Below are 20,733 nucleotides of genomic sequence, written 5' to 3'. Positions count from 1 at the left end.
ATGACCGCCGCAAACCCAACGCACAACGAGAGTTAAGAAAGTCTAAGGCGGCGCCTCAAAGAATGTAACGACGTGTGCGTCGCCGCCACCCGCTCCAGAGGACCTTAGGTTTTTCACACTGAGATACTTAAGACACTCGCATCGGTAGATAATTGCATTTCCCAAACGATGCAATCGGAGAGGAGAACGACACCCTAGGGTGTCGCCACCGTTGGCACCTAAGTACGAGGCTTTCACCTGGAGTGCAATCTTGACCGCCAAGCACTAGGAACTGGGCAAGGGAAAAGCAAGCCTAGTGGCGGGGCTTTGTCGCCGACCCCATCCACATGGTGCTGAGGCCGTGGCACCTCACACCACTACGACCACAACAAGCTAACAAACCATCCGGGCCCGCAACCTTGGCTTCCTTCCTTCCGTGAGGACAAAGGCATGGCACTGCCGCCCGTCGCAACAGCAGTAGCACCTCAAACTGAGGAGACCTGCGCAAACACCCAACACCGCAGCTCACCCCGACTGTGCTGGTCTGGTTTAAAGTGTTTACACCTGAGATAATACCACGGCGTGGTTTGGGATGGTTACACGGTGTGAATGGTTTGACACCGGAAGAAGGAGCTTAAGATTTATTGCTGAATCTGCAACGACAGGCCAACTCGAAGTGGCGGCGTTCCGACCTCGCAACAACTAGATTAGGCCTCTCTAACGCTGAATCTGTTGATCCATTGCCGACTTGGACCAGAAGGCATCCTTTTTAAAAGAGGGGAGCTCGGTGATCCGATGGAAGGTGGAGGGAGTGCGGTGATGCGAGGGAAGGTGGCACGATAAGCCAGGGGAGCGCGATGGTCGGTGGCGAGGTTAGGGTAGCTCGGTGAATTCTATGCAAGGTGGAGGAAGCGCGGTGATGCGAGGGAAGGTGGCACGACAAGCAAGGGGAGCACGGTGGGCGGTGGCGAGGCGAGGGGAGCTCGGTGAATTCGATGGAAGGTGGAGGAAGCGCGGTGATGCGAGGGAAGGTGGCACGACAAGCCAGGGGAGCGCGGTGATGCGAGGGGAGGTGGCACGACAAGCCAGGGGAGCGCGGTGGGCGGTGGCGAGGCGAGGGGAGCTCGGTGAGTTCTATGGAAGGTGGAGGCAGCGCGGTGATGCGAGGGAATGTGGCACGAGGAGCCAGGGTAGCGCGGTGGGCGGTGGCGAGGGGAGGGGAGCGCAGCGGGGATGTGAGGGTAGGCACGACAGAGCAGGTAAAGGGAGTGCGGGTGTGGTGTGGGTGAGGTCTTTAGGGTGAGCGTGAGGGTGGGGTGCGGGTTGAAGGAGAAATTTATTGAGGTCGGGAGGGTGAGTGTGAGGGTGGCATTACTTCATGAATGTGACTATCGGAGAGGAAGATTACAATGCAAAACTACCGGTTCGAGGCCATCGACCAATGCTTGTAAGAAGTTGTTCTCTTTTTTATTGTTTTTTCATGTTGCTATGACCTATATCATAAAATAGACAAATAATAAAGTTACATGAAATCACCACTTTCAAGTAAAATCTAGGAGGAAGACATATTTGGACCCACGAAAATAGGATTATGACATTGGGAGTCTTTTAATCTTTCGGTTTATGCTTCGTGATGTTAAGCCGGGGATCTCCAATACTTTTTTCACTAAAAGCCGGGAACCTAGCGCCATGGCCGCACCCCGGCTCAAGCCCTCACACGACAAGAAGGACCTCAACAAGGTGATTTCATTGGGCGATAAATCGCTTGAAGCTTAGATCAAAACTTCTTTGCTCTAGTTCGCCGAGATCGGTAAGAGATCTGTACACTTTTTTTATCAGAGAGAGGGAAGGGAGAGATGTACACATGTATGTATGTACTTGTAGAGAAGGTGCCATGCATGCAATCAATAGTCGGTAAGAGCGCTTGCCAAATACATTCCCGCGCAGGATTTGGCCAAACGAATTTGGTTTCTGGACCGATTTGAGTCCAATAGGCCTCACGCACAATAGGCTGCCCAAACCCTACCCAACATTTCCCCATTCCATTCACAGCTCCAGACGCCACACCATCGCCGCCGCTCTTCCCCGTCGCCGGCCACCTCCCCTCCGCCGTCCCCTTCTCCATCCGGCCAACCTCCAACCGCTACCGATCCCCACGCACAAGATCGGCCTCCGCCGCCGCCATGGACTCGCGAAGGACAGAGGCGGCGCCCCCATGAACCGCTGCGCGTCGCGGCGGCTCGTTCGACGGCGCGCTCGTGCGCTGCTTGGATGGCGCGCAGCGCTCCGTCGAATCTGCTGCCCGCGTCTCGCGCGTGGCTGACGGGTGCTTTCACGCCGGCGAGGTGGTGCACGCCGTCCGGACGTGGCGGCGCAGCGCCGCCGTTCTGCGCTCCGTCGCCGCCGTCGACCAGACCGTGGCCTCGTCGCGCCCTGCTCCGGGGCGCCGCCGTGCAGGTATGGTATCCAAACCCTAATAATCTTAATCCTTTTTTCCCCCGATTCAGTTTTCTTGACTGAAAAATTGTTTCTTTGCAGAGCAGCAGGAGGAGGAAGGAGCGAGCTTAGTGTGGTAGCACTTCTCACGAAGAAGGTCGTGCTTGCTGTCCCGTCTACTGCATCTATTAGATTGATTGTATGCGTTGGCTGCTTCCCTTGAACGGATTGGTTTATAGCTAGGACCTGTACACTGTAATAAACTAGTTTAGACGTGGATGCGTTAGTCAGGCTCAGGTTTAGCCAATTATTGAACACTAATTCTTTTGGTGTAATATGACCATACTAGAATACTGCAAAAAGAAGGAAAATCAGATGGCACTCGTGCTCAAAAAGTTGTCTGAATCCCCAGTCTTCTTAATTATTTCTTTAGGCTGCAAATACATTCAGTAACTTGTGCGGTGCATGGAGTTCAGATGAGTATGTTAGTTCATACTGATTATTCGAACCAGCATGTTTTGTTTTTGTACAGCCCTCTATCAGTCTTTGCTTCTTCCTTGCGACCTTTGGCTCGCCTCTAAGTGACCCTGTCGACACCATGTTGAAAAACTACCAGATCAGTAGAGAATTTTTGTTCAAATGTTCAGATTTTTTGGTGGCTATTTCTGCACCTCCTGCCTTGCACTCATGTGCATACATACATGTTTGCACCTGAAGCTTGAGTGCTGGGTTTTGTTCTGGCACCGATGCTCAAGTTTTGCTGCCATATGTTGCAATTATAGGGCGTATTTAAGTACACTCTGATTGCTTTTCTTTTCCATGCATATTTCTCCATTGACGCAAATTTTCATGCGCAGGGAGCTTCGCTACCCAGACTGCGCTGCTGACGGAGCAAGGATGGGGTGTCTGTGGAGCTAGGCCAAGGGAGCAGCGCTGCTGGTTCGGGGACTGAAGCCGGTTGACTATTGAGTGTGACCTACCTCGGGCAAGCAGGGCGAGTCGGGCATCGCCAGGGGCCAGCGGCGCTGTTTCTCTTATGGCGTGGTAAGAACGGAACGATGCTCTCACTGGATTACTGCCTTGCATGTATTGGGATACAGGTTCCGTTGAATGGTGGATTTTTTGGCGATTGTTAGCGATATGGTTATTTAGTGACATAATAGGTCTTCTTTCTTGGTTGGTTTTATTCATTCTCTAGTTTACGAATATGCGGTGCTTCTACCTTTAGGCTTTAGGAATTCGTGGTGCTTTTATGATACTGGAATGTGCTGTTGGTCGTGTAGTTGAATCACATGGTTTCCATGATTCAGCGGGGCCTGTTTTCTGGTTTGCATTTTGTACAAATTTCCTTTGCTACAGTCATATATCATCTGTCTATTTAGTTCAGAACTATGCACATGTTGTCTATTGACTGGAGTTCAATTATAAATGTTGTGTCCTTGGTTGCTATGTGTCACTTTCATGCATATTATAGTTCTTTTAATCATCACTAGTATTGATCTGTACTTGTTTGCACAATATTAACTTTGTGCTATAATTTTTTGACTAGGCGACCCTGTCGACACCCCTGGGCGAAGGGAGCAGTGCTGCTTCACCTCCACCCTCGCTGACGTGAGATGGCAGTGAGTTCAACACGCCGCTACCGTGGCAGTGGTGGCCTCTCAGGTGATTATTTTGGTTCCCCTTTGATGTTGTTTCAGCCATCGAGGGTGCGTTCAGGTGTGCATCTACATTCTTTGATGTTCTGTTTCTTTGGGGGCTGCTGAAATTCTCGATGATGTTTGTCTGCCACATGGGTTGTGCTGTATGCACTAGTATTGTCTGAGTTGAAGTATACTATTTGTTGTGCAGGTTTGAATTTCCAAAAAAGAGGGTAGGTCATGACAAAAATTGCAGTATTCCCTGGTTGTTGTCTTTAGTTGGTATATATTCCTTAGTTGCTATTTCGTCCTAGCTGTTTGGGCCAGAATTTCTGCTTGTCTCAGCTCTAATTTTTCATCCAAAATATTTGAAACCATCGGACATGACAGCAGCTTTGACAGAGCAATGACATTCACTGTTCAGTTGTGTGGAGTTTGTGTTTAGTTAAGGCCTCTGATTGAGTTATCATGTTTGGTCGGACTAGTGAGTCGAGTTTGGATGCATAAATAGCCGTGTCATGTGCCACACTTTTTGCTGTTCTGTTATCTGAATTATGGTCTGGATGTGCAAAAGAATAACAAGGTCATGGCAAATTTTTCAACACAATTGCTGATTAAAGTTGCATCGGTTACTTAGGTGAACGAAATACTATTGTTTCTTGAATAAATCTGCTGATGTAGAGCTGACCACCATCATGTGGTTTTTTCTTGTTTTGCGAAAGTGGACATGCACGGTGGGCGGGTAGCAGGTGGTACACCTGTCGCAGCGCTGCGGCAGCCCTACGGAAGCCGGTTGACTATTGAGTGCGACCTGGGCCAGCGGCGCTGTTTCTCTTGTGGCGTGGTAAGAACGGAACGGCGCTGTCACTGGATTACACTGCCTTCCATGTATTGGGCTACAGGTTCCGTTGAATGGTGGATTTTTTGGTGATTGTAGCGATATGGTTATTTCGTGACATAATAGGTCTTCTTTCTTGGTTGGTTTTATTCATTCTCTAGTTCACGAATATGCGGTGCTTCTACTTTTAGGAATTCGTGGTGCTTTTAGTTGAATCACATGGTTTCCATGATTCAGCGAGGCTTGCTTTCTGTTTTGCATTTCCTATAAATTTCCTTTGCTAGTTTGCTACAGTCATATACCATCTGTGCTATTTAGTTCATAACTATGCACATGTTGTCTTTTAACTGGAGTTCAATTATAAATGTTGTGTCCTTGGTTGCTATGTGTCACTTTCGTGCATATTATTGTTCTTTTAATCATCACTAGTATTGATCTGTAATTGTTTGCACAATATTAACTTTGTGCTATAATTTTTTGACTAGGCGTTGTCTGGAGCGGTTGGAGCTGGGCGAAGGGAGCAGCGCTGCTTCACCTCCGCCCTCGCTGACGTGAGATGGTAGTGAGTTCAACACGTCGCTACTGTGTGCCAGTGGTGGCCTCTCAGGTGATTATTTTGGTTCCTCTTTGATGTTGTTTCAGCCGTAGAGGGTGCGTTCTGGTGTGCATCGACATTCGTTGATGTTCTGTTTCTTTGGGGGCTGCGGAAATTCTCGATGATGTTTGTATGCCACATGGGTTGTGCTGTATGCACTAGTGTTGTCTGAGTTGAAGTATACTATTTGTTGTGCAGGTTTGAATTTCCAAAACAGAGGGAAGGTCATGACAAAAATTTCAGTACTCCCTAGCTGTTTTCTTTAGTTGGTATATATTCCTTAGTTGCTATTTCGTCCTAGCGGTTTGGGCCAGAATTTCTGCTTGTCCCAGCTCTAATTTTTCACCCAAAACATTTCAAACCATGGGACATGATAATAGCTTTGACAGAGCGATGGCGGCTGTGGCTGCAAGGGGCAGCAGCAGCGCGAGCAAGCAGCAGTGGCTGTAGGAGGCGAGGATGATGCTTGCATATCAAATTGTCATTTTCTTTGTACTAGGCCTTAACTAGGGACCGGTGCTGCTATGGTTTGATTCTGACGGTAACTGTCTTATTTTATACCTGTCCCAGGACTGATTGCATGAACTTCGATGCTGTGCATCTTACTTTGGCCTGACATTCAGTGCTCAGTTGTGGAGTTTCTCTTTAGTTAAGGCCTGTGATCGAGTTATCATGTTTGGTCGGACAAAACATGTGAGTCGAGTTTGGATGCATCCAGAGGCGCGGCATGTGCCACACTTTTTACTGTTTTGTTATCTGAATTGTGGCATGGATGTGCAAAAGAATAACAAGGTGTGGCAAAATTTTCAACACCATTGCTGAGTAAAGTTGCATTTGTTAATTAGGTGAACGAGATACTATTGTTTCTTTAATGAATCTGCTGATGTAAAGCTGACCACCATCATGTGGTTTGTTCTTGTTTTGCAAGGATATATATATAACCAGTAAGTGGACATGGATGGTGTGCAGGTAGCAGGTGGTACACCTGTTGCAGCGCTGCTGCGACAGCCCTGTGCATCATCATCATCATCACGTGTTGGAAGCTGGAAGAAGACCCGACCAAAGGGAAGGCCCATCTCTATGTATGCATGCATGCCGAGCCTTGGTCGAGCATCTCGGATCCTAGTCAAGTTTGTACAAATTTTGTGTCGTGTGGTGATAATTTCGCGTCAGGGAGTTGTTTGGCGCACAATGTATGTCTGATGCCGCGCGCGCGGGTTTGCGCATCGGATGCTTTGCCTTACATTGGATGAAATGCTATCTTATTGTTATTCAGAGCTTTGGTCTGATCTGGTTGCACTAAGAAGAGAAGTGCCGATTTTTTTTCTAAAATGTCAAAAAAGTCATCCGTACGTAGTGTACGTAGATGAGGTGGGCCATACATAATCTGTTTTTTTTTTTGAACACAAAAGGGGTCAGAAGACCCCGGTGGAGCTCTTATATTGAACCAAGTGGCAGGTACATTTTACAGAAAAGCCCTTTTACATCTCTTGCCCAGATAAACCTAAACTTTGAAGAAAGGGCCTTCCACTTTACAAAAACCACCCTGACCAAAAAGGAGGAAAAGCAATCGGGTCCAGGGTAATCTCCGCCACGCGCCGCCGGCGAACTCCAGGCGTCACCGCCGAATTCCGAGCGCAAGATGCTCGAACGCTCCTTGCCGACGCAAAGGTCAAGCCCCTGGCAATCACCAGAGAGACGGGGACGAACCACTTGTCTCCCTCGTGCCGTCGAGCTCCAGCAGCCGACCGAGAGGGCCTCCGCCATGGAGGTTGTTGAAATCGGGCCACCATATTGGCCATGGATCACAGTGACAAGCTTGGTCACCGTGTATTTCGCTCGTCGAAGATCAGCTCCAGAGAAGGAGCCCGCAGATCTGCCAAAAGCAGGGTCGTCGAAGATCCTCTCCCAATCTCCACCGCCGCGGTGGCTAGAGAGAGGGGGATCGAAGACGAGCTCGCCCAGATCTGGAGACTCGAAGAAGGCTTTTATTGGAGAGGATGACGTCGTCCTGCCGCCGCTCGCCTCTGGCTCCGAGCACCGGAGCACCACGAGCAGCTGCAGCACCGCCGCCAGCAGCATGGAGAAGCCCAGACTCCACCGCCACCACCTCAACACGGGCATCAAGCCAAGATCCACAAGGGTAAACAGCAAATCTAGAGAAAGGAAAGACCTACACTAACCTATACTACTCCGGCGCGTCACCTTCACCACCTCCGGCCGGCTATTCCGGCGGAGTGGCTCCGGATCTGCCCGGCGGAGAAAGAGGTGGAGGCCAAGAACTGTAGCAGGCTGAGAGCTGTCTGGGGGAGAAATGAGAAGATCCCATACATAATCTGTTGAATCAGAGGCAGGCGAGCGAGCGTGAGCTGAAGCATCGATCCGTAGTGCCTCCTCCTGTATACGGTTGGAATGGGGAAATCCTGTAAATATAAAGTACTTGCCAGGTATTGAACACCTCGATCGTATCCTGGCCGCAAAAGCATCGGAGTCAATTTTGGTGGTGCGCGCGGGAGAAAAGGACCGATCGGCTAGCTGCGTGTCACCATCAATCCGTCTCCAGCCGAGACTCATATCCTCGGTCGCTTTTTCGTGGGCCAGCCAGCCAGCCAGGAGGCGCGAGAGAACCAACGAAGCAAATGGCGGCTCCATCGGCTGCCATCTCGTCGCCAGCTAGCGTGACCCAATCGGTCGCTGCTGCGGGTGGGCCAGCCTGGAGCAGACCGCAGCGCACGACGTTCACGCCCAAATCTCCCCGCACCAGATTCATTCGACTTGGTTGGGGTAACAGTGCAAGGGATCCCACCGCTTCATGCCTTTTTGTCCTAATTTAATCGTATCTATACATTTTTTTGTACTGATTTAGATGTATGTAGATACATTGTGTACACGTACAAATCTTAAATAAGAATTATACCACTTTCAAATAATCTCGCAGAGAGAAATGTATCGTAGCTACAGTGTAGATGGCGGCAAGCGACGGTCAAGAGGAAGCAATGGTGGCGGTCTTCATGGGCCCAGCATGCTGAGCCCATCGCCTGCAAAGCTTGCAGCCTTTCCATGGCGCTCGCGGCTCGCTGCCATTGGGAACCGGAACACGCCACCAGGTTTCATTTTGCTTCATCGGCTCCTGTCTTCTTTTCCTTCTCCCCTGACTCCGCTCGGCGAGAAGAAGCGGCGGCCATGGATGGAGGACAGGTGAGCAAGAAGGATCTCGGGGGCGTGCTCATGCAGGCCATGCTCGCCGCGAAGAACCTCCGGCCCCAGCGCGACCGCCTCGTGCAGCTCCGGCGCCGGCTGCAGCAGCAGCGGAGCGCCGGCGGCGACGACGACGACGCGGAGTGGATCAAGGAGCTCGCCTCCAACCTCTTCAAGGTCTACTTCATCGGCATCGAGGCTGGCGCTCGTATGCTCATCTCCTGCCTCGAGCTGGCAGCCAAGGGCGGCGCCCGCCGCGGCTTCAATCCCGCCCTCATCTTCATCCGCAACGAGCAGCTCTACGACGTGCTGATCGCGCTGGGCCTCCCCGCGCGCCCGACCACCCAGACGGAGGCCTTGGCCCTCGTCAATCTTACCTTCAACGCCGTCAAGCTGGCCCAGGAGCACCACATCCCGCGCTGCATCGAGCTCCTCATCGGCGAGCGGCCGCCCAACGTCACCGGCGAGGCCACGGAGTTCAGCGGCATGATGGTCGGGTACTCAGACGACCCGGTCGCCGCAGCCTTCCAGCAATTCGCCAAGAACGGCCTCCCCAGCCCGCTCCCGGCAGCCCCGGCCCGGCGCTCCGTCGCCGCTGCTGGCAAGGCCCCTCGCGCAAAAGGCAGCATCGACCTGGACCAGGCGCTCACCTACCTCCACCGCGGGTGCTCCCTCGCGAGCCTCGCCGTCAAGCACATCGACCTCGCCGTCGCCGTCCTCTCCAGCTTCCTCGACCCCGAGAAGGTCGCCAGCCTCTCCGAATTCACCGACAAGCGCGCATACATATCTGAGGTACGTAGTAGACTTACCAGATCTGTCCATCCTTGTGATTCTCCCTACACTTGCATGATCCAAATCATGTTCTCCACTTCACTGCAGGACGGACCCTATCCATCAGATGATTGACACTCTGTTCACCTGATCGATGGAGGCTGTCAAGCGATAGAGGAGTGGAATCCCTTTGCAATGTTGTTCCAATCCGAGTAGTAGTTTAATTTACCTGTATTTGCAAGTTGCAACCTTGTAATTTCAGTTCAGTTCGGTTAGACTAATCTGCTAGCCTAGTTCAATTTCTGGATGGCCGTGGCTATCTTAGTTTGATTCCTTGTAATGTAACGTACTACCTGCATCTATATGTGACGATTGGACTGCAACACCGAATGTTCAAATTGTGATACCGGAGATGCTATGTTTGCTAATGTCATCTACTCACCTGTTTCCATTCTTGGAGAGCTATCGATCATAATGTATCTCGTGTTCTTCAGTACTCTCCCACTCATTCGGTCGAACTGAAGCCTGCATGATTCTTGACCAACGTTGAAATCTGGAACTTGGTGAAAGAAAAACCAAACAACGAAACGTGATGGTACTTAAAATTCATGGCCGCGGTTATGGGCGACGGGCTGCGACAATGGATTGGCACGGTGGTGATGCCGCCACTGTTGGCCTTGCCGGTGGTCGTCCAGTCTCCCGGCATCGTGTAGTGTTTTGGAAGGCTCACCTGGCAAACTCCAACGAACGACATGCCGGAGATGGCCATACCAAATGGTATTCGGTCGCGCGTAACTATATTTTTTCTTACCGTTTGATTTTAGAGGGAGCCATGCGAAACTCTTTGTTGCCATCATGGAACATGTCTTCAGTTTCATGTTGAAGTTAGTCTCGGAGAATGGTATGGAAGCTAAGACTTGAGGACATGTAATGGTAGTTCGAGTCTTCACGGCGATGAGGTTTTGGCTTGGTTATTTGTGAATTGGAGCAACATTGTCAGCAAGTGGAGGCGACAACAAAGGTCTAGCCTTAATTGGTTATGTCCGACAATTTTCTTGTAGGCATTGTTTGTGAAACGCAGACTTTCTTCCGGGTGAAAATCTATGATATATGACCATAACGATGACAACACGTGTGCACTGTTCACTTCTTATAGTCATCGTAGGCTCCATTGCGAGTGAACTCGAAAGGTTATCCAAAATTCCCTTGACAAGTTGAACATACTAAATCATAGTTTATAAGTTGATTTCATTGTCGATATTTAGCTGATCGATCTATTAGATATTCTGAAGGCTTGCTTGATACTTTTCTTGTTGCACTTGAAGAGGGAAAACAATGCACCGTGCAATGTCCCTGGGATTGCAACCATCAACCCAAGGGGAATTACAAAACTAACTGATGCTACCATCCCCAACCATAATCATAGCGACCGTATATAAACCCATACCATCATTATTGCACGGATTGTCCAATGCGGTCCAAGCTCTTTGTGGGTCCTTCCAAGCAGCCCATAGCCGTTTGAGCCACAAGGCACGCGAGAAATTTGACATGTCGAGGATGCCAAATTTTCCATGGTTACTTGGCTAGTAATTTGCTTCCATTTAAATTTGCACTTTCATCATATAACCTTGTTTTTCCTTGCCCATATATCCATCAACCACACGAGTAATACAAGGGCAGTGATGTGGTGGATGGTTTGCGAGGTTCGTACCTATTTGCCAAATGTGCATCGCTCGTCCAAGCATGGTGATGCTTTTGCTCTTTGTGTCTTTTCTTGCAACAACCTTGTCCTCTAAAGGCAGAAAGTGGACTCATCTGATCAAGAAAATGGAAAGCGGTAGGCCAATGTATCAACCGGGAAACTACAACAGATGGCTCGGAAGGTGCTCAAGATGTCATCAAGGGAAGTACCCTCACATCTTAGATCTAGGACAGATTCTTCCAGGGAATAGTAACCATGGGTGGCATATTCTTGACAAAATAGGTCGGATGTACCAGAGCGAGAGAGGGAGAGACGGAGAAGGGGTCGAGATGAGAAGGTTCCTAGGGAGATGTAGGCGGGTAGGAGAAACACAGTTGTCACAGGTATGTGAGCAGAGACTGATCGAGAGAGACATGGAACTCCTCCCATGAGTCACGATTAGTTTATTTTTGTCCTGAGGATTCGGATGGGCGGGAAGATAGATCCGCTCGAGATCCTCTGCATCCAAACCAGGCCTTATAGGCCTAAAAGGCGCCGCTCAAAGTTTTTGATCAAACTGATGACATTGCCAAATCACGTGAGGATGTTTCAGAAATGTTGGATTTCATGCTTTATTTGAACCCATATAAATTGCTGCAAGATAAGCATAAAGCGAAGTGCAAATCACGCCCTCTTTCATGAGCAACACTAAAATGCCCCTCGTGTCGGGCATTGTCCAAAATATGGTCCACGACATCAATGGCAAGATCAATCAAAAGGGTTGAAAGAGTGGCTTCATGCCGAAATCCCTTGACGAGCTATGAGTGGCATTCAGTTTATTTCCATCCTGTCATCCCAACATATATATTGTTACCCCTGCAAAACATAATTGCCAAAAGTGAGGTCTTTTTTTCTTTTGAAATGTACTACTAGGAAAACTGCTACCAGTGGCGCACTAGTTTTTGGTGTGTGTGGTGCACCAGCCGTGTGCCACTACCAGTGGCGCACAAGCCAGTGTGCCACTAGTAGAAATTACCAGTAGCGCACCTCCTAGTTACGCCACAGGTATATTTTCGAAAATTAATCTACAAATTTATGTTTTTTTTTTTTTTTGTTTTCCTACTTATTTGTCCTCTTCATACTCCTAGCCCTAGCCGACGTCCGGAGAGGAGGGGGGGCCTTCTACCGGAGAGGAGCGATGTGCCATCAGCTGGAGAGGAGAGGGAGGGGCGCCAACGAGGAGGTTAGAGAGGAGGGATGTGGGAGGAGAGGCTCCCGAAGAGGAAGGAGCAGTAATGGCCAGAGAGGAGGGAGGAGCCGGAGAGGAGAAGCGGCCAGAGAGGATGGAGAAGCGAGGGAGGAGAGGCGTGGCCAAGTGGAGCAAAGGAGAGAAGAAGAGAAGGGGAGAAAGAAGATATGATAAAGGATGTGGGATGTGTGGATGAGTATGGATGAAGGGACATATGGTGGAGGTAGGTGGCCGTTTCAAAACTACTAGTGGTGCACTGAATCTAAAACTGTAGAAATTTCCATTTTTATTTTTCAATTTGAGGATTCTAAAAATTGGTAAACAATTGTATGTGGTTGAGTTGGGATGTACTTTTTATGTAGATACCTTTTCATATAAAAAACATTTTCATCCGACATTGTATGCAAATTCATGTTTCTTATTTTACCTAACAACTAGATGACGTAACATAACTACATCTCAAAAGATTTCAAAATTAAAAATTTCTAGGATTTTCTTTTATTTTTTAAAAACTGAAAAGACACGGAGTTGCTACCAATGGCACACTGGTTTGTGGTGTGTCACTGTTATATGCGCACCACAAACTAAGTGTCCCCTGGTACCGAACTCACGAATCGTTGCTTTCCTAGTAATGATGGTGCGCTTTCCTAGTAATGATGGTGCCAAACTGAGGATACACTCACTATTATTGTTGCTACCACGGGATCACAACAGTTAACTTCACAGGACATATCATCATCTTCGACAATATCCTAGTATTTGTATTAACATGATTGTAAATTTGCAACACGATGGCCAATAGCTAAGATGCATAATACCATGTTACACTCTAAAAACGAAACTAAGATGGAAACACCAGATTATTCTGAATTGTAAGGACACATGAACTTGATCATCATTTCAAGGGATCCCATCCCACTTCTTTGCTTGGCAATCTTGATTATCTGTAGTAAACATAAGTAGCTAGCTAATCTTGATAATGCTCCGTTAGTACTCCCTCTGGTCTCGTTTAATTGAGTCGGAGTTAATACAACGTTATACTAGATTTGAGTCAATTAAAAAGGATTGGAGAACAATTCTCACTCCACGAATTTTCTGGTTTGACAGAATTCCACGGATATTAGCAAATGCAGAAAAACAGGTTTTCTGGTTATCATCATCCATGATTGTCATCGTCGATCACAACGAGACCAATGCAGAAAATGATTTTACCAAACTAAGAATCGTGCTATCGATAGAAATCAACGGACAGGAGCAAATGACATCACAGAGCAAGATTAAAACAGTCGATCACCCACAGAGAGTCAGAGATAGATGCAGGTTCGTTACATAAACCGGAAACCACGGCACGGCCGTCCAGGAATAGCTAGCTAGATAGCAGCAGAGATTAATCTAACCGAACGACAGATCTGAAATTATAAGGTTGCAAAATATAATTCATAGCTAAATTAAACAGCTTTGATGAACAGTGCAAGGGATCCCACCCCCTTCATCGATCGCTTGAGGTCCTCGACCTGGTGAAGCACGTCGTGAATCATCGCTCAGGCTGATGGATAAGTTCCACCCTGCGGTGAAGGGAAGAAAAATGAATGGATTGTTTGATGCAAATCAAGGGAGATACACCTCAGATCTAGTAGACGCAATACGAGTAAGTAGTGCAGGTACCTGTAAGATGGATGCGCGCTGGTCGGTGACCTCGGAGAGGCTGGCGACCTGCTTGGGGTCCATGAAGCTGGAGAGGACGAGGACGGCGAGGCCGATGTGCTTGACGGCGAGGTCGGAGAGGGTTCAGGATGTAAGTGGCAGCGGCATTTAATGGAACCGCATACGCCGCCCGCGAAAAATTGATCAAATGGCGAATGCGGCCGTCTGCCTAATTTATGCGGCCCATGTGGCGGACCCACCAACGCCAGCGGCGCCAGCGGGCAGCGGCTTCATGCGCACTCTGGCTGCACCGCGCGGGCGTACAATCGTACATCGCTCGCCATGGCCGCCCCGTGCCAGAGCTGGCGCGCCAGCCCTGCACGACCTTGCCGCGTCTACCACCTTTCCGATCTCGCTGTGCCCTTCCCTGGCGGAGCTCGCTCTGGCCGCCCTACCGGAGCTTGGCCCCGCCCGCACCAGCCCGTGGCAGAGCTCGCCGCGGCCGCCCCCACCCTGCCGGCAGGGAGCTTGGCCCCGCCCGCACCAGCCCGTGGCGGAGCTCGCAGCGGCCGCCCCACCCTGCCGGAGCTTGCCCCCGCCCGCACCACCCCGTGGCGGAGTTCGCCGCGGCCACCCCCACCCTGCCGGAGCTTGCCCTCGCCCGCACCAGCCCGTGGCGGAGCTCGCCGCGGCCGCCCCACCCTGCCGGAGCTTGCCCCCACCCGCACCAGCCCATGGCGGAGCTCACCGCGGCCGCCCCCACCCTGCCGGAGCTTGCCCCCGCCCGCACCATCCCGTGGCGGAGCTCGCCGCGGCCGCCCCCACCCTGCCGGAGTAGCTCTCCAGGTGTGGCCACTGGCCAGGCAGAGTTGGCAACGAAGGCTGGAGGAGCACCAAGGTCGGCACGTACACCGTCGCCGTTGTCACGACGGCGGCGCGCACGTCGTCGCCATCGTCAGCGCGTACGCCGTTGGATGATTTGCTCGTACGGCGTCGCGTGGCGGAGCACGGCGGTTGCGTCTTGTCCTGCAATATGCCGACGTTGGTGTCTCCGGCCAAGATTTGGACCAGGTGCGGCAGCTTTGCAGGCTTGCAGCCAAACAATACTCAGCGTGCTGCCGTCCCCTATGCTCTACGCCCCGCTCATTCTATTTCTTTAACAGAGACACCACGAAGCAGAGCAGTTTCACCTTGTGGCGGTTTTGGTGGCGCCACTTACACGCGTGAAGCCGCGAAACTAAACAGGTGGCGACCATAAAATCCCTGAAACTAATATGTGGCTGAAGCGGCGTGACGAAATTGTCCAGCGGATGCGCCACTTACATCCTGAGAGAGGGTGCAGGCGCGGTCGAGGAAGTCGCGCGCCTTGTCCAGGTCCACGGGGGTGTCGGCGACCGGGGGCGGGTTCTCGAGCCCGTTCTTGCCGTGGACCATGTGGACAGGCCGCTGGCCGACGAGGTGCTCGATGCAGCGCGGGATGTGGTGCTCCTCGGTGACCTTGACGGCGTTGAAGGCCGCCTCGACGCGGGAGAAGGCCTCGGTCTGGGTGGTCGGGCGCGCGGGGAGGCGCTGCGCGACGAGCGCGTCGTGGAGCTGCTCGTCGGGCATGGCGGCGAAGGCGCGGTTGATGGCGAGGCGGGCGCCGTCCTTGGCCGCCAGCTCCATGCAGCTGGCGAGCATGCGGGAGCCGATCCCGAGGCCGCTGTAGCAGACGTTGAAGAGGTGGGCGGCGAGCTCCATGTTCTTGGACGCGTGGTCGTCGTCGCCGGGGCTGAACTGCTCCATCTGGCGCCGGAGCTGCAGGAGACGGTCGCGCTGGGGGCGGAGGGTCTTCTTGGCTTGCATGGCCGGCATCATGACGGTCCAACTCACCTGTCCAGCCATGGCCGCCGTTCCTCTCTCTCTCTCTCTCTCTCGGAGATGAGTCGGAGAAGACAAGAGCGGAAGAGGTTCGTGCGAGGGGAAGGAAGAGATGAGGAGGAAAATGGAGCTGGAAAGGCCACGTGTCCTGTTCCCAATGGCAGCGAGCGCTACGTAAAAGCTGATAGCTTTGCAGGTGATAGGGTCTGCAACACGCTGCAGGATAGGCAACGGATTCATCCTTTGCCTCCTGTTCACTTTGACCATGGTCATGCGCAACTTCGGTTGCTTGCTGCCTCCGCCATTCACTACAAGACAACTCACCCTTTGAAATTTGAAAACGTTCAAATGATAGATGAGCACCTAAAAAATTCTTACAAAAATACAGGTACTATCTTGGAAAATTATCGGCTGAGAAAATTGATTGCCCTCCTTCGGCTCCGACGACTACGGCAAGAAACGGCCAGAGGCCTTGTTCAATTTTCCTTAGGGCGCTTCAACAAAATCGGGTCGTCCACCTTCAAATTCGTCTCTATGACAAGAGTATATATACATACATACATAATACTCATGCCAGGGGTAAAATGGTGGATGAGGGGGACAAAGTTAGATAAATCAGCAAGAAATTAGAGTTCTAGTGAGTAATGTTTTTTATAAAATCCAAACCATGGGGGTGGCTAAGCCCCCCAGCCCCCACCCCCCCCCCTCCCGTACGTGCAAACGAGCTAAAAGTACATCTCAAATGCTAAACATAGTCCCTTGGTGCAGAATTAATTTATTAGAGTTCATGTATGCATTTAGTATCGTAACCTATATGCTTATTCGGGTTATGTCTAAACTCATAATATGGGATGATTTGGAACCGAGAAAGTATTTTGATATAACCTTTGTTGGGTGACTATGAGTAATGGGCTATTCACTCGTCGGCTGCTGAACCAATCAGTGGTCAAAATCCTGGTTTATATACTATAAGTCATCCATGACTCTTTAGTTTGTAATATTTCTTAATTCCATCGAAATAGATGCACCCACCTGGCATTTGGTAACTTATTTGTCAATTTTGAAACACTACAACTCTAGTCTTTTGTACATCAATTCTACGCACTTACATGAGTATGTTTTCATTTTGTAGGTGACTCTGTCGTTACCATTCCAATTGTTGTTTCTATAAACAATATTGACATATATGTATAAAGAAAAGCAAATAAGCCTTGTATCTTTTCTTAGAAACTAGGACCACAATGTCACTAGGAGATAATTCTGTTTCTAACTTAAAAGTGCTAGATGAAAATTTGAAGATGTGGTTTCAGATAGTAATCTTGGAAAATGGTTGTTGTAGTAACAAGTTTGATTGCTCTGTCACAAATAATCTATGCTACACGTAAGAAGAACCAGTGGCGCTTGGTTCAATGTCCAGGAGGGTGATCTAATTGAATACACAGGGTGCATCATATGATCATTGTTTTGACCAATGTCAAGTTTCAGTTCTTTCTCTCTTGCTATTTTTAAGAAAGAAAAATATTTCCTCACTGAACATAGCTAGATCCAACATTTTCGTGCATAGGCTGTCTTTCTGAGCTTATGATAGATGGGGTCTTGGCTGTCATATTTTTCTAGTAAACATCATGCTAGAATAACATTTGTCTTTTCAGTTTCTTTATTGTTGGTTACTATTGTAAAATACGAAAAAATCAAATGATTCTACCTCTGGAAATATGTTTTTTCAGGGCCATATACTAGTTGGTCGAACAACTTAAAGATAACTTACGCTTTACTAATGAACCCATTTTTCAGGGGAACTATGTTTCTAAAACGATCAAAAAAACTTTCAATGCAGTCAATTAATTTTGGAACCCGTCAAGCAATCATCAAGGCATCCTCCCTTTTTCGTCCTTGTTCATTTTCAGGGGTTCTTTGATTTATAGGATAGAAAATTCATAGAAACAGGAAAAATATAGGATTGGAATGCCATGCCTACTTGAATTCTGTGGGAAACTTTCAGTAATATATCCTATAGGAACTAAACCTGTAGGAATCTTGTAGTGTAAATACCTTTTTTATAATATTTACACTACAAGATTCTTATAGGATATGTTCATATGAATCAATTTATCAACTTGTGTAGGAAATTTTTCTATAGGATCCAAATCCTACACATACAAATCCTATGAATCAAATGAACCCATTTTAACCAAATTCCAACCCTATTTTATTTGTGAAATAAAATCATACACCTACGAATTTTTGTAGGTGTGAGGTGTGACACGACAAGGGTGAGGAACAAGGGCAGTGCGAATAACAGGTAATAAGATGTTAACGCATTGTCAGTTTGTCACCACCACCACCAGACGTGGAATAGTAGTGAGGTAGCATAAAGCGGATAGCTTGACTAGCGCGGAAGATTCGTCTTCTAGGTAATGTATGCGCCTGCTAAATCTCTCACCCTTGGGATATAAATATTTCTAACATGAGAATATACAAGATTAGTTAAGATGACCTCGCATCAATTGCCTAAATATTAGTTGTAAATCACATATGTGAGATGTCGCGTTGAAAATATTGTCCAACCAATTTCGCTCGTGGAAGTAAATGATCACATCATATAGATATGATGTATAGGAGTAATGCATCACATCACACACCTACCAACTAAAATTCTCGAAGCAAATTATGAACCCTATTCGCCACTCACTGCTGCCCCGATCATCGGGGCGGCATGAAGCGAGCATACGTTGGGCCAGGCCCATTAGCGAATGTAATGTGTTCGTCGTTTTTGGGTTTTTTCTGTAGTTTTCTTCTGTTTGGTTTCTTTGGTTTTTCGTTTGTTTTTTTGTTTTTGCCAGTCGGTTTTTGAATTTTTTTTAAATTTTGAACATTTTCTATTTAAATTTTGTTCAATTTTGAACCTTTTCAAGTTTGAACTTTTTTAAGTTTTATTCAAATCTCAACATTTTATAAATCTGAACATTTTTATTCCATGTAAGCCTTCTGTCTGAGGAGTATTTCATCAACCATAATGAATCTATTTTCCACAAGTTTAGTTGTGTTTTAAATATATGTTTACATGGTATTTATTTCTATACATTCCCACATTAACACGCGGGGAATCTTCTAGTTCCATACATGCCAATATTAACTTCCTAAATGCATGTTCACATAAGTGAGACAAGTATGCATTGTCAAATCAGATCTATGTCAAACACCATTGTATAGTAAATCCTACCATTTTTTTCTTTGGTCGGGTGGAGGTCTCTATGTTCAAGAAATAGACTTAGTTTTGAAGCTTCAACATGATGATCATGTCTTTACAAGGGAATGTATATTATTTCTACCAATTGTTGTAGGGTATATTGCCCCTATGTGTGGTTTTGTTAATTAATGACAACCCCTATGGACTAATGTTTTCATTGAGTTTATATGAAGGAATATTCTATAGGTACTACTTGTATTCCATGTGTTGGATTCAAGTGTGGATGCCATGAAGATAAATATATACCTTGTGTATTGGCATCAAAATCATCGATTTGAAGATATATATGTGATATGATCAAGAAGAAGAAATGAAGATAGAGTTCTTATGTGGAAATCAATATTAACCATGCTCTAGCTTATGTGATAAGCAATGGATGATCAAGATCTTGAGAGCTTGATTCCAAGTGAAGAATTCTTTATACACCTCAAGATAGTATGATAGAGCATGAGAAGGTACAAGGTTGACCAATACAAAGAGTGAAGAAAGATTCAAGTTTGGTCAACACATGAAGCATGAAGAATGTGCCACGTGAAGTCACGTGGTATGGTAAGCCTTGTCAATTATGCTTCATGAACTAACCCATCATATATGTGTGCTCTTGTGTTGTCTATGTGGGTTAGGTATCTTTCCATGGGCATGCATCAAAAGTGATATCTCATATAGCCCATGAGAGGATGACGGCAAGTGGTGATCGTCATCAAGGTTGAGTTGGGCAAGTTCAAGTTGAGCATCTCGAGAGGATCATATGCTTGAAGCTTGCCGTACATTTGGTGATAATGGACATGTGAAGATGTGCATCAATGAAGCTTTACCATCATAGTGTATGATGGAACATTTGTGAGTCTTCACGAAGCAACAATGATCAAGTGAGGCATTCCGGCTTGAGTGGAGCTTGAAGAGTTATCATCAAGATCAAGTGAGATGCGCAAGGCAAAGGTATGGCCTTGATAGGTTTTCCTTTTACCGGTCTCAAGGTGGTTGATGGGAGACCGGATTATAGGATAGATAGCCGCACTATCAAGAGGGGCTTTCGGTTGGGTAACTTAATCACATCGTCTTAGGGAGCTCAATCCTTTGCATATCCCTATTGCTTCTTAGTGTTTCTCTGTGAGAGGTTCTTGAGCTTGTTGCTAGCTTTACAACAAGCCCAAGTTCATCAAAAACGGAATCCGCATGCATCTTCTATTGCGTTTTCGAGTTTGGACGTCTTCACCGTTTCTTGACGGTGGGAGACTCCCTCTCTAAAAACATCTAAAAATATCCTGTGTTGTGTCTCCATATTTCCAACAAAATTTGTTTCATGTCAATCGGGGTCCGGACACAAAATTTATCACAGTTTTTGTATAACATGTTTTCCTGCTGGCCCGATATCTCGCCCGGCGTGCCGGCTGTCCCACCGGATGGCCCGATTCCAACCGGCCCCTGGACTGGTGCCAGCCGGGGCCATGTTCTGTAAGACACAGAAGGGTCCCGGTCATGGCCCGGTCACAGGCCTGGTCTGGACCAGCATGGTCCGGTCATGCGCCCGGTTCGACCGGGTTGTGGACCGAACGGCTCGGCGCCAACCGGCTCCTGCGCTAGTGACATCC

General features: G+C 48.3%; 2 protein-coding genes and 1 long non-coding RNA gene across 4 annotated transcripts; 2 read left to right on the top strand and 1 right to left on the bottom strand.

The window, feature by feature from the left end:
- The first annotated feature begins 2,485 nt into the window (after window positions 1-2,485).
- Window positions 2,486-5,876, top strand: LOC124665062. 2 transcript variants are annotated; one of them, XR_006990471.1, is made up of 4 exons: window positions 2,486-2,572; window positions 3,273-3,459; window positions 3,965-4,080; window positions 5,379-5,876. It is a non-coding gene; the product is annotated as an uncharacterized LOC124665062 (long non-coding RNA). The 2 variants fall into 2 exon arrangements; XR_006990472.1 differs by lacking the exon at window positions 5,379-5,876 and having other exon boundaries at window positions 3,965-4,767.
- Window positions 5,877-8,671: 2,795 nt separating this feature from the next.
- On the top strand, window positions 8,672-9,676 carry LOC124664156. Its single transcript, XM_047201738.1, has 4 exons — window positions 8,672-9,142; window positions 9,210-9,246; window positions 9,309-9,478; window positions 9,566-9,676. Exons 1-4 carry the CDS (start codon window positions 8,672-8,674, stop codon window positions 9,590-9,592), a joined length of 705 nt encoding a protein of 234 aa, XP_047057694.1. The 3' UTR covers window positions 9,593-9,676.
- A 4,141-nt stretch (window positions 9,677-13,817) lies between these two features.
- LOC124661793 lies at window positions 13,818-15,915 on the bottom strand. The gene is made up of 3 exons (XM_047199678.1): window positions 15,370-15,915; window positions 14,053-14,175; window positions 13,818-13,952 (listed from the first exon to the last, which is right to left on the bottom strand). The coding sequence occupies exons 1-3, from the start codon at window positions 15,913-15,915 to the stop codon at window positions 13,929-13,931; spliced, it is 693 nt and encodes a 230-aa protein (XP_047055634.1). The 3' UTR covers window positions 13,818-13,928.
- Window positions 15,916-20,733: the final 4,818 nt, after the last annotated feature.

The sequence above is a fragment of the Lolium rigidum genome, chromosome 6 (assembly GCF_022539505.1).
Source record: "Lolium rigidum isolate FL_2022 chromosome 6, APGP_CSIRO_Lrig_0.1, whole genome shotgun sequence".
Taxonomy (NCBI): Eukaryota; Viridiplantae; Streptophyta; class Magnoliopsida; order Poales; family Poaceae; genus Lolium; species Lolium rigidum.
The sequence above is the reverse complement of the archived record's forward strand: the minus strand, read 5'-3'. Positions and strand labels throughout refer to the sequence as shown.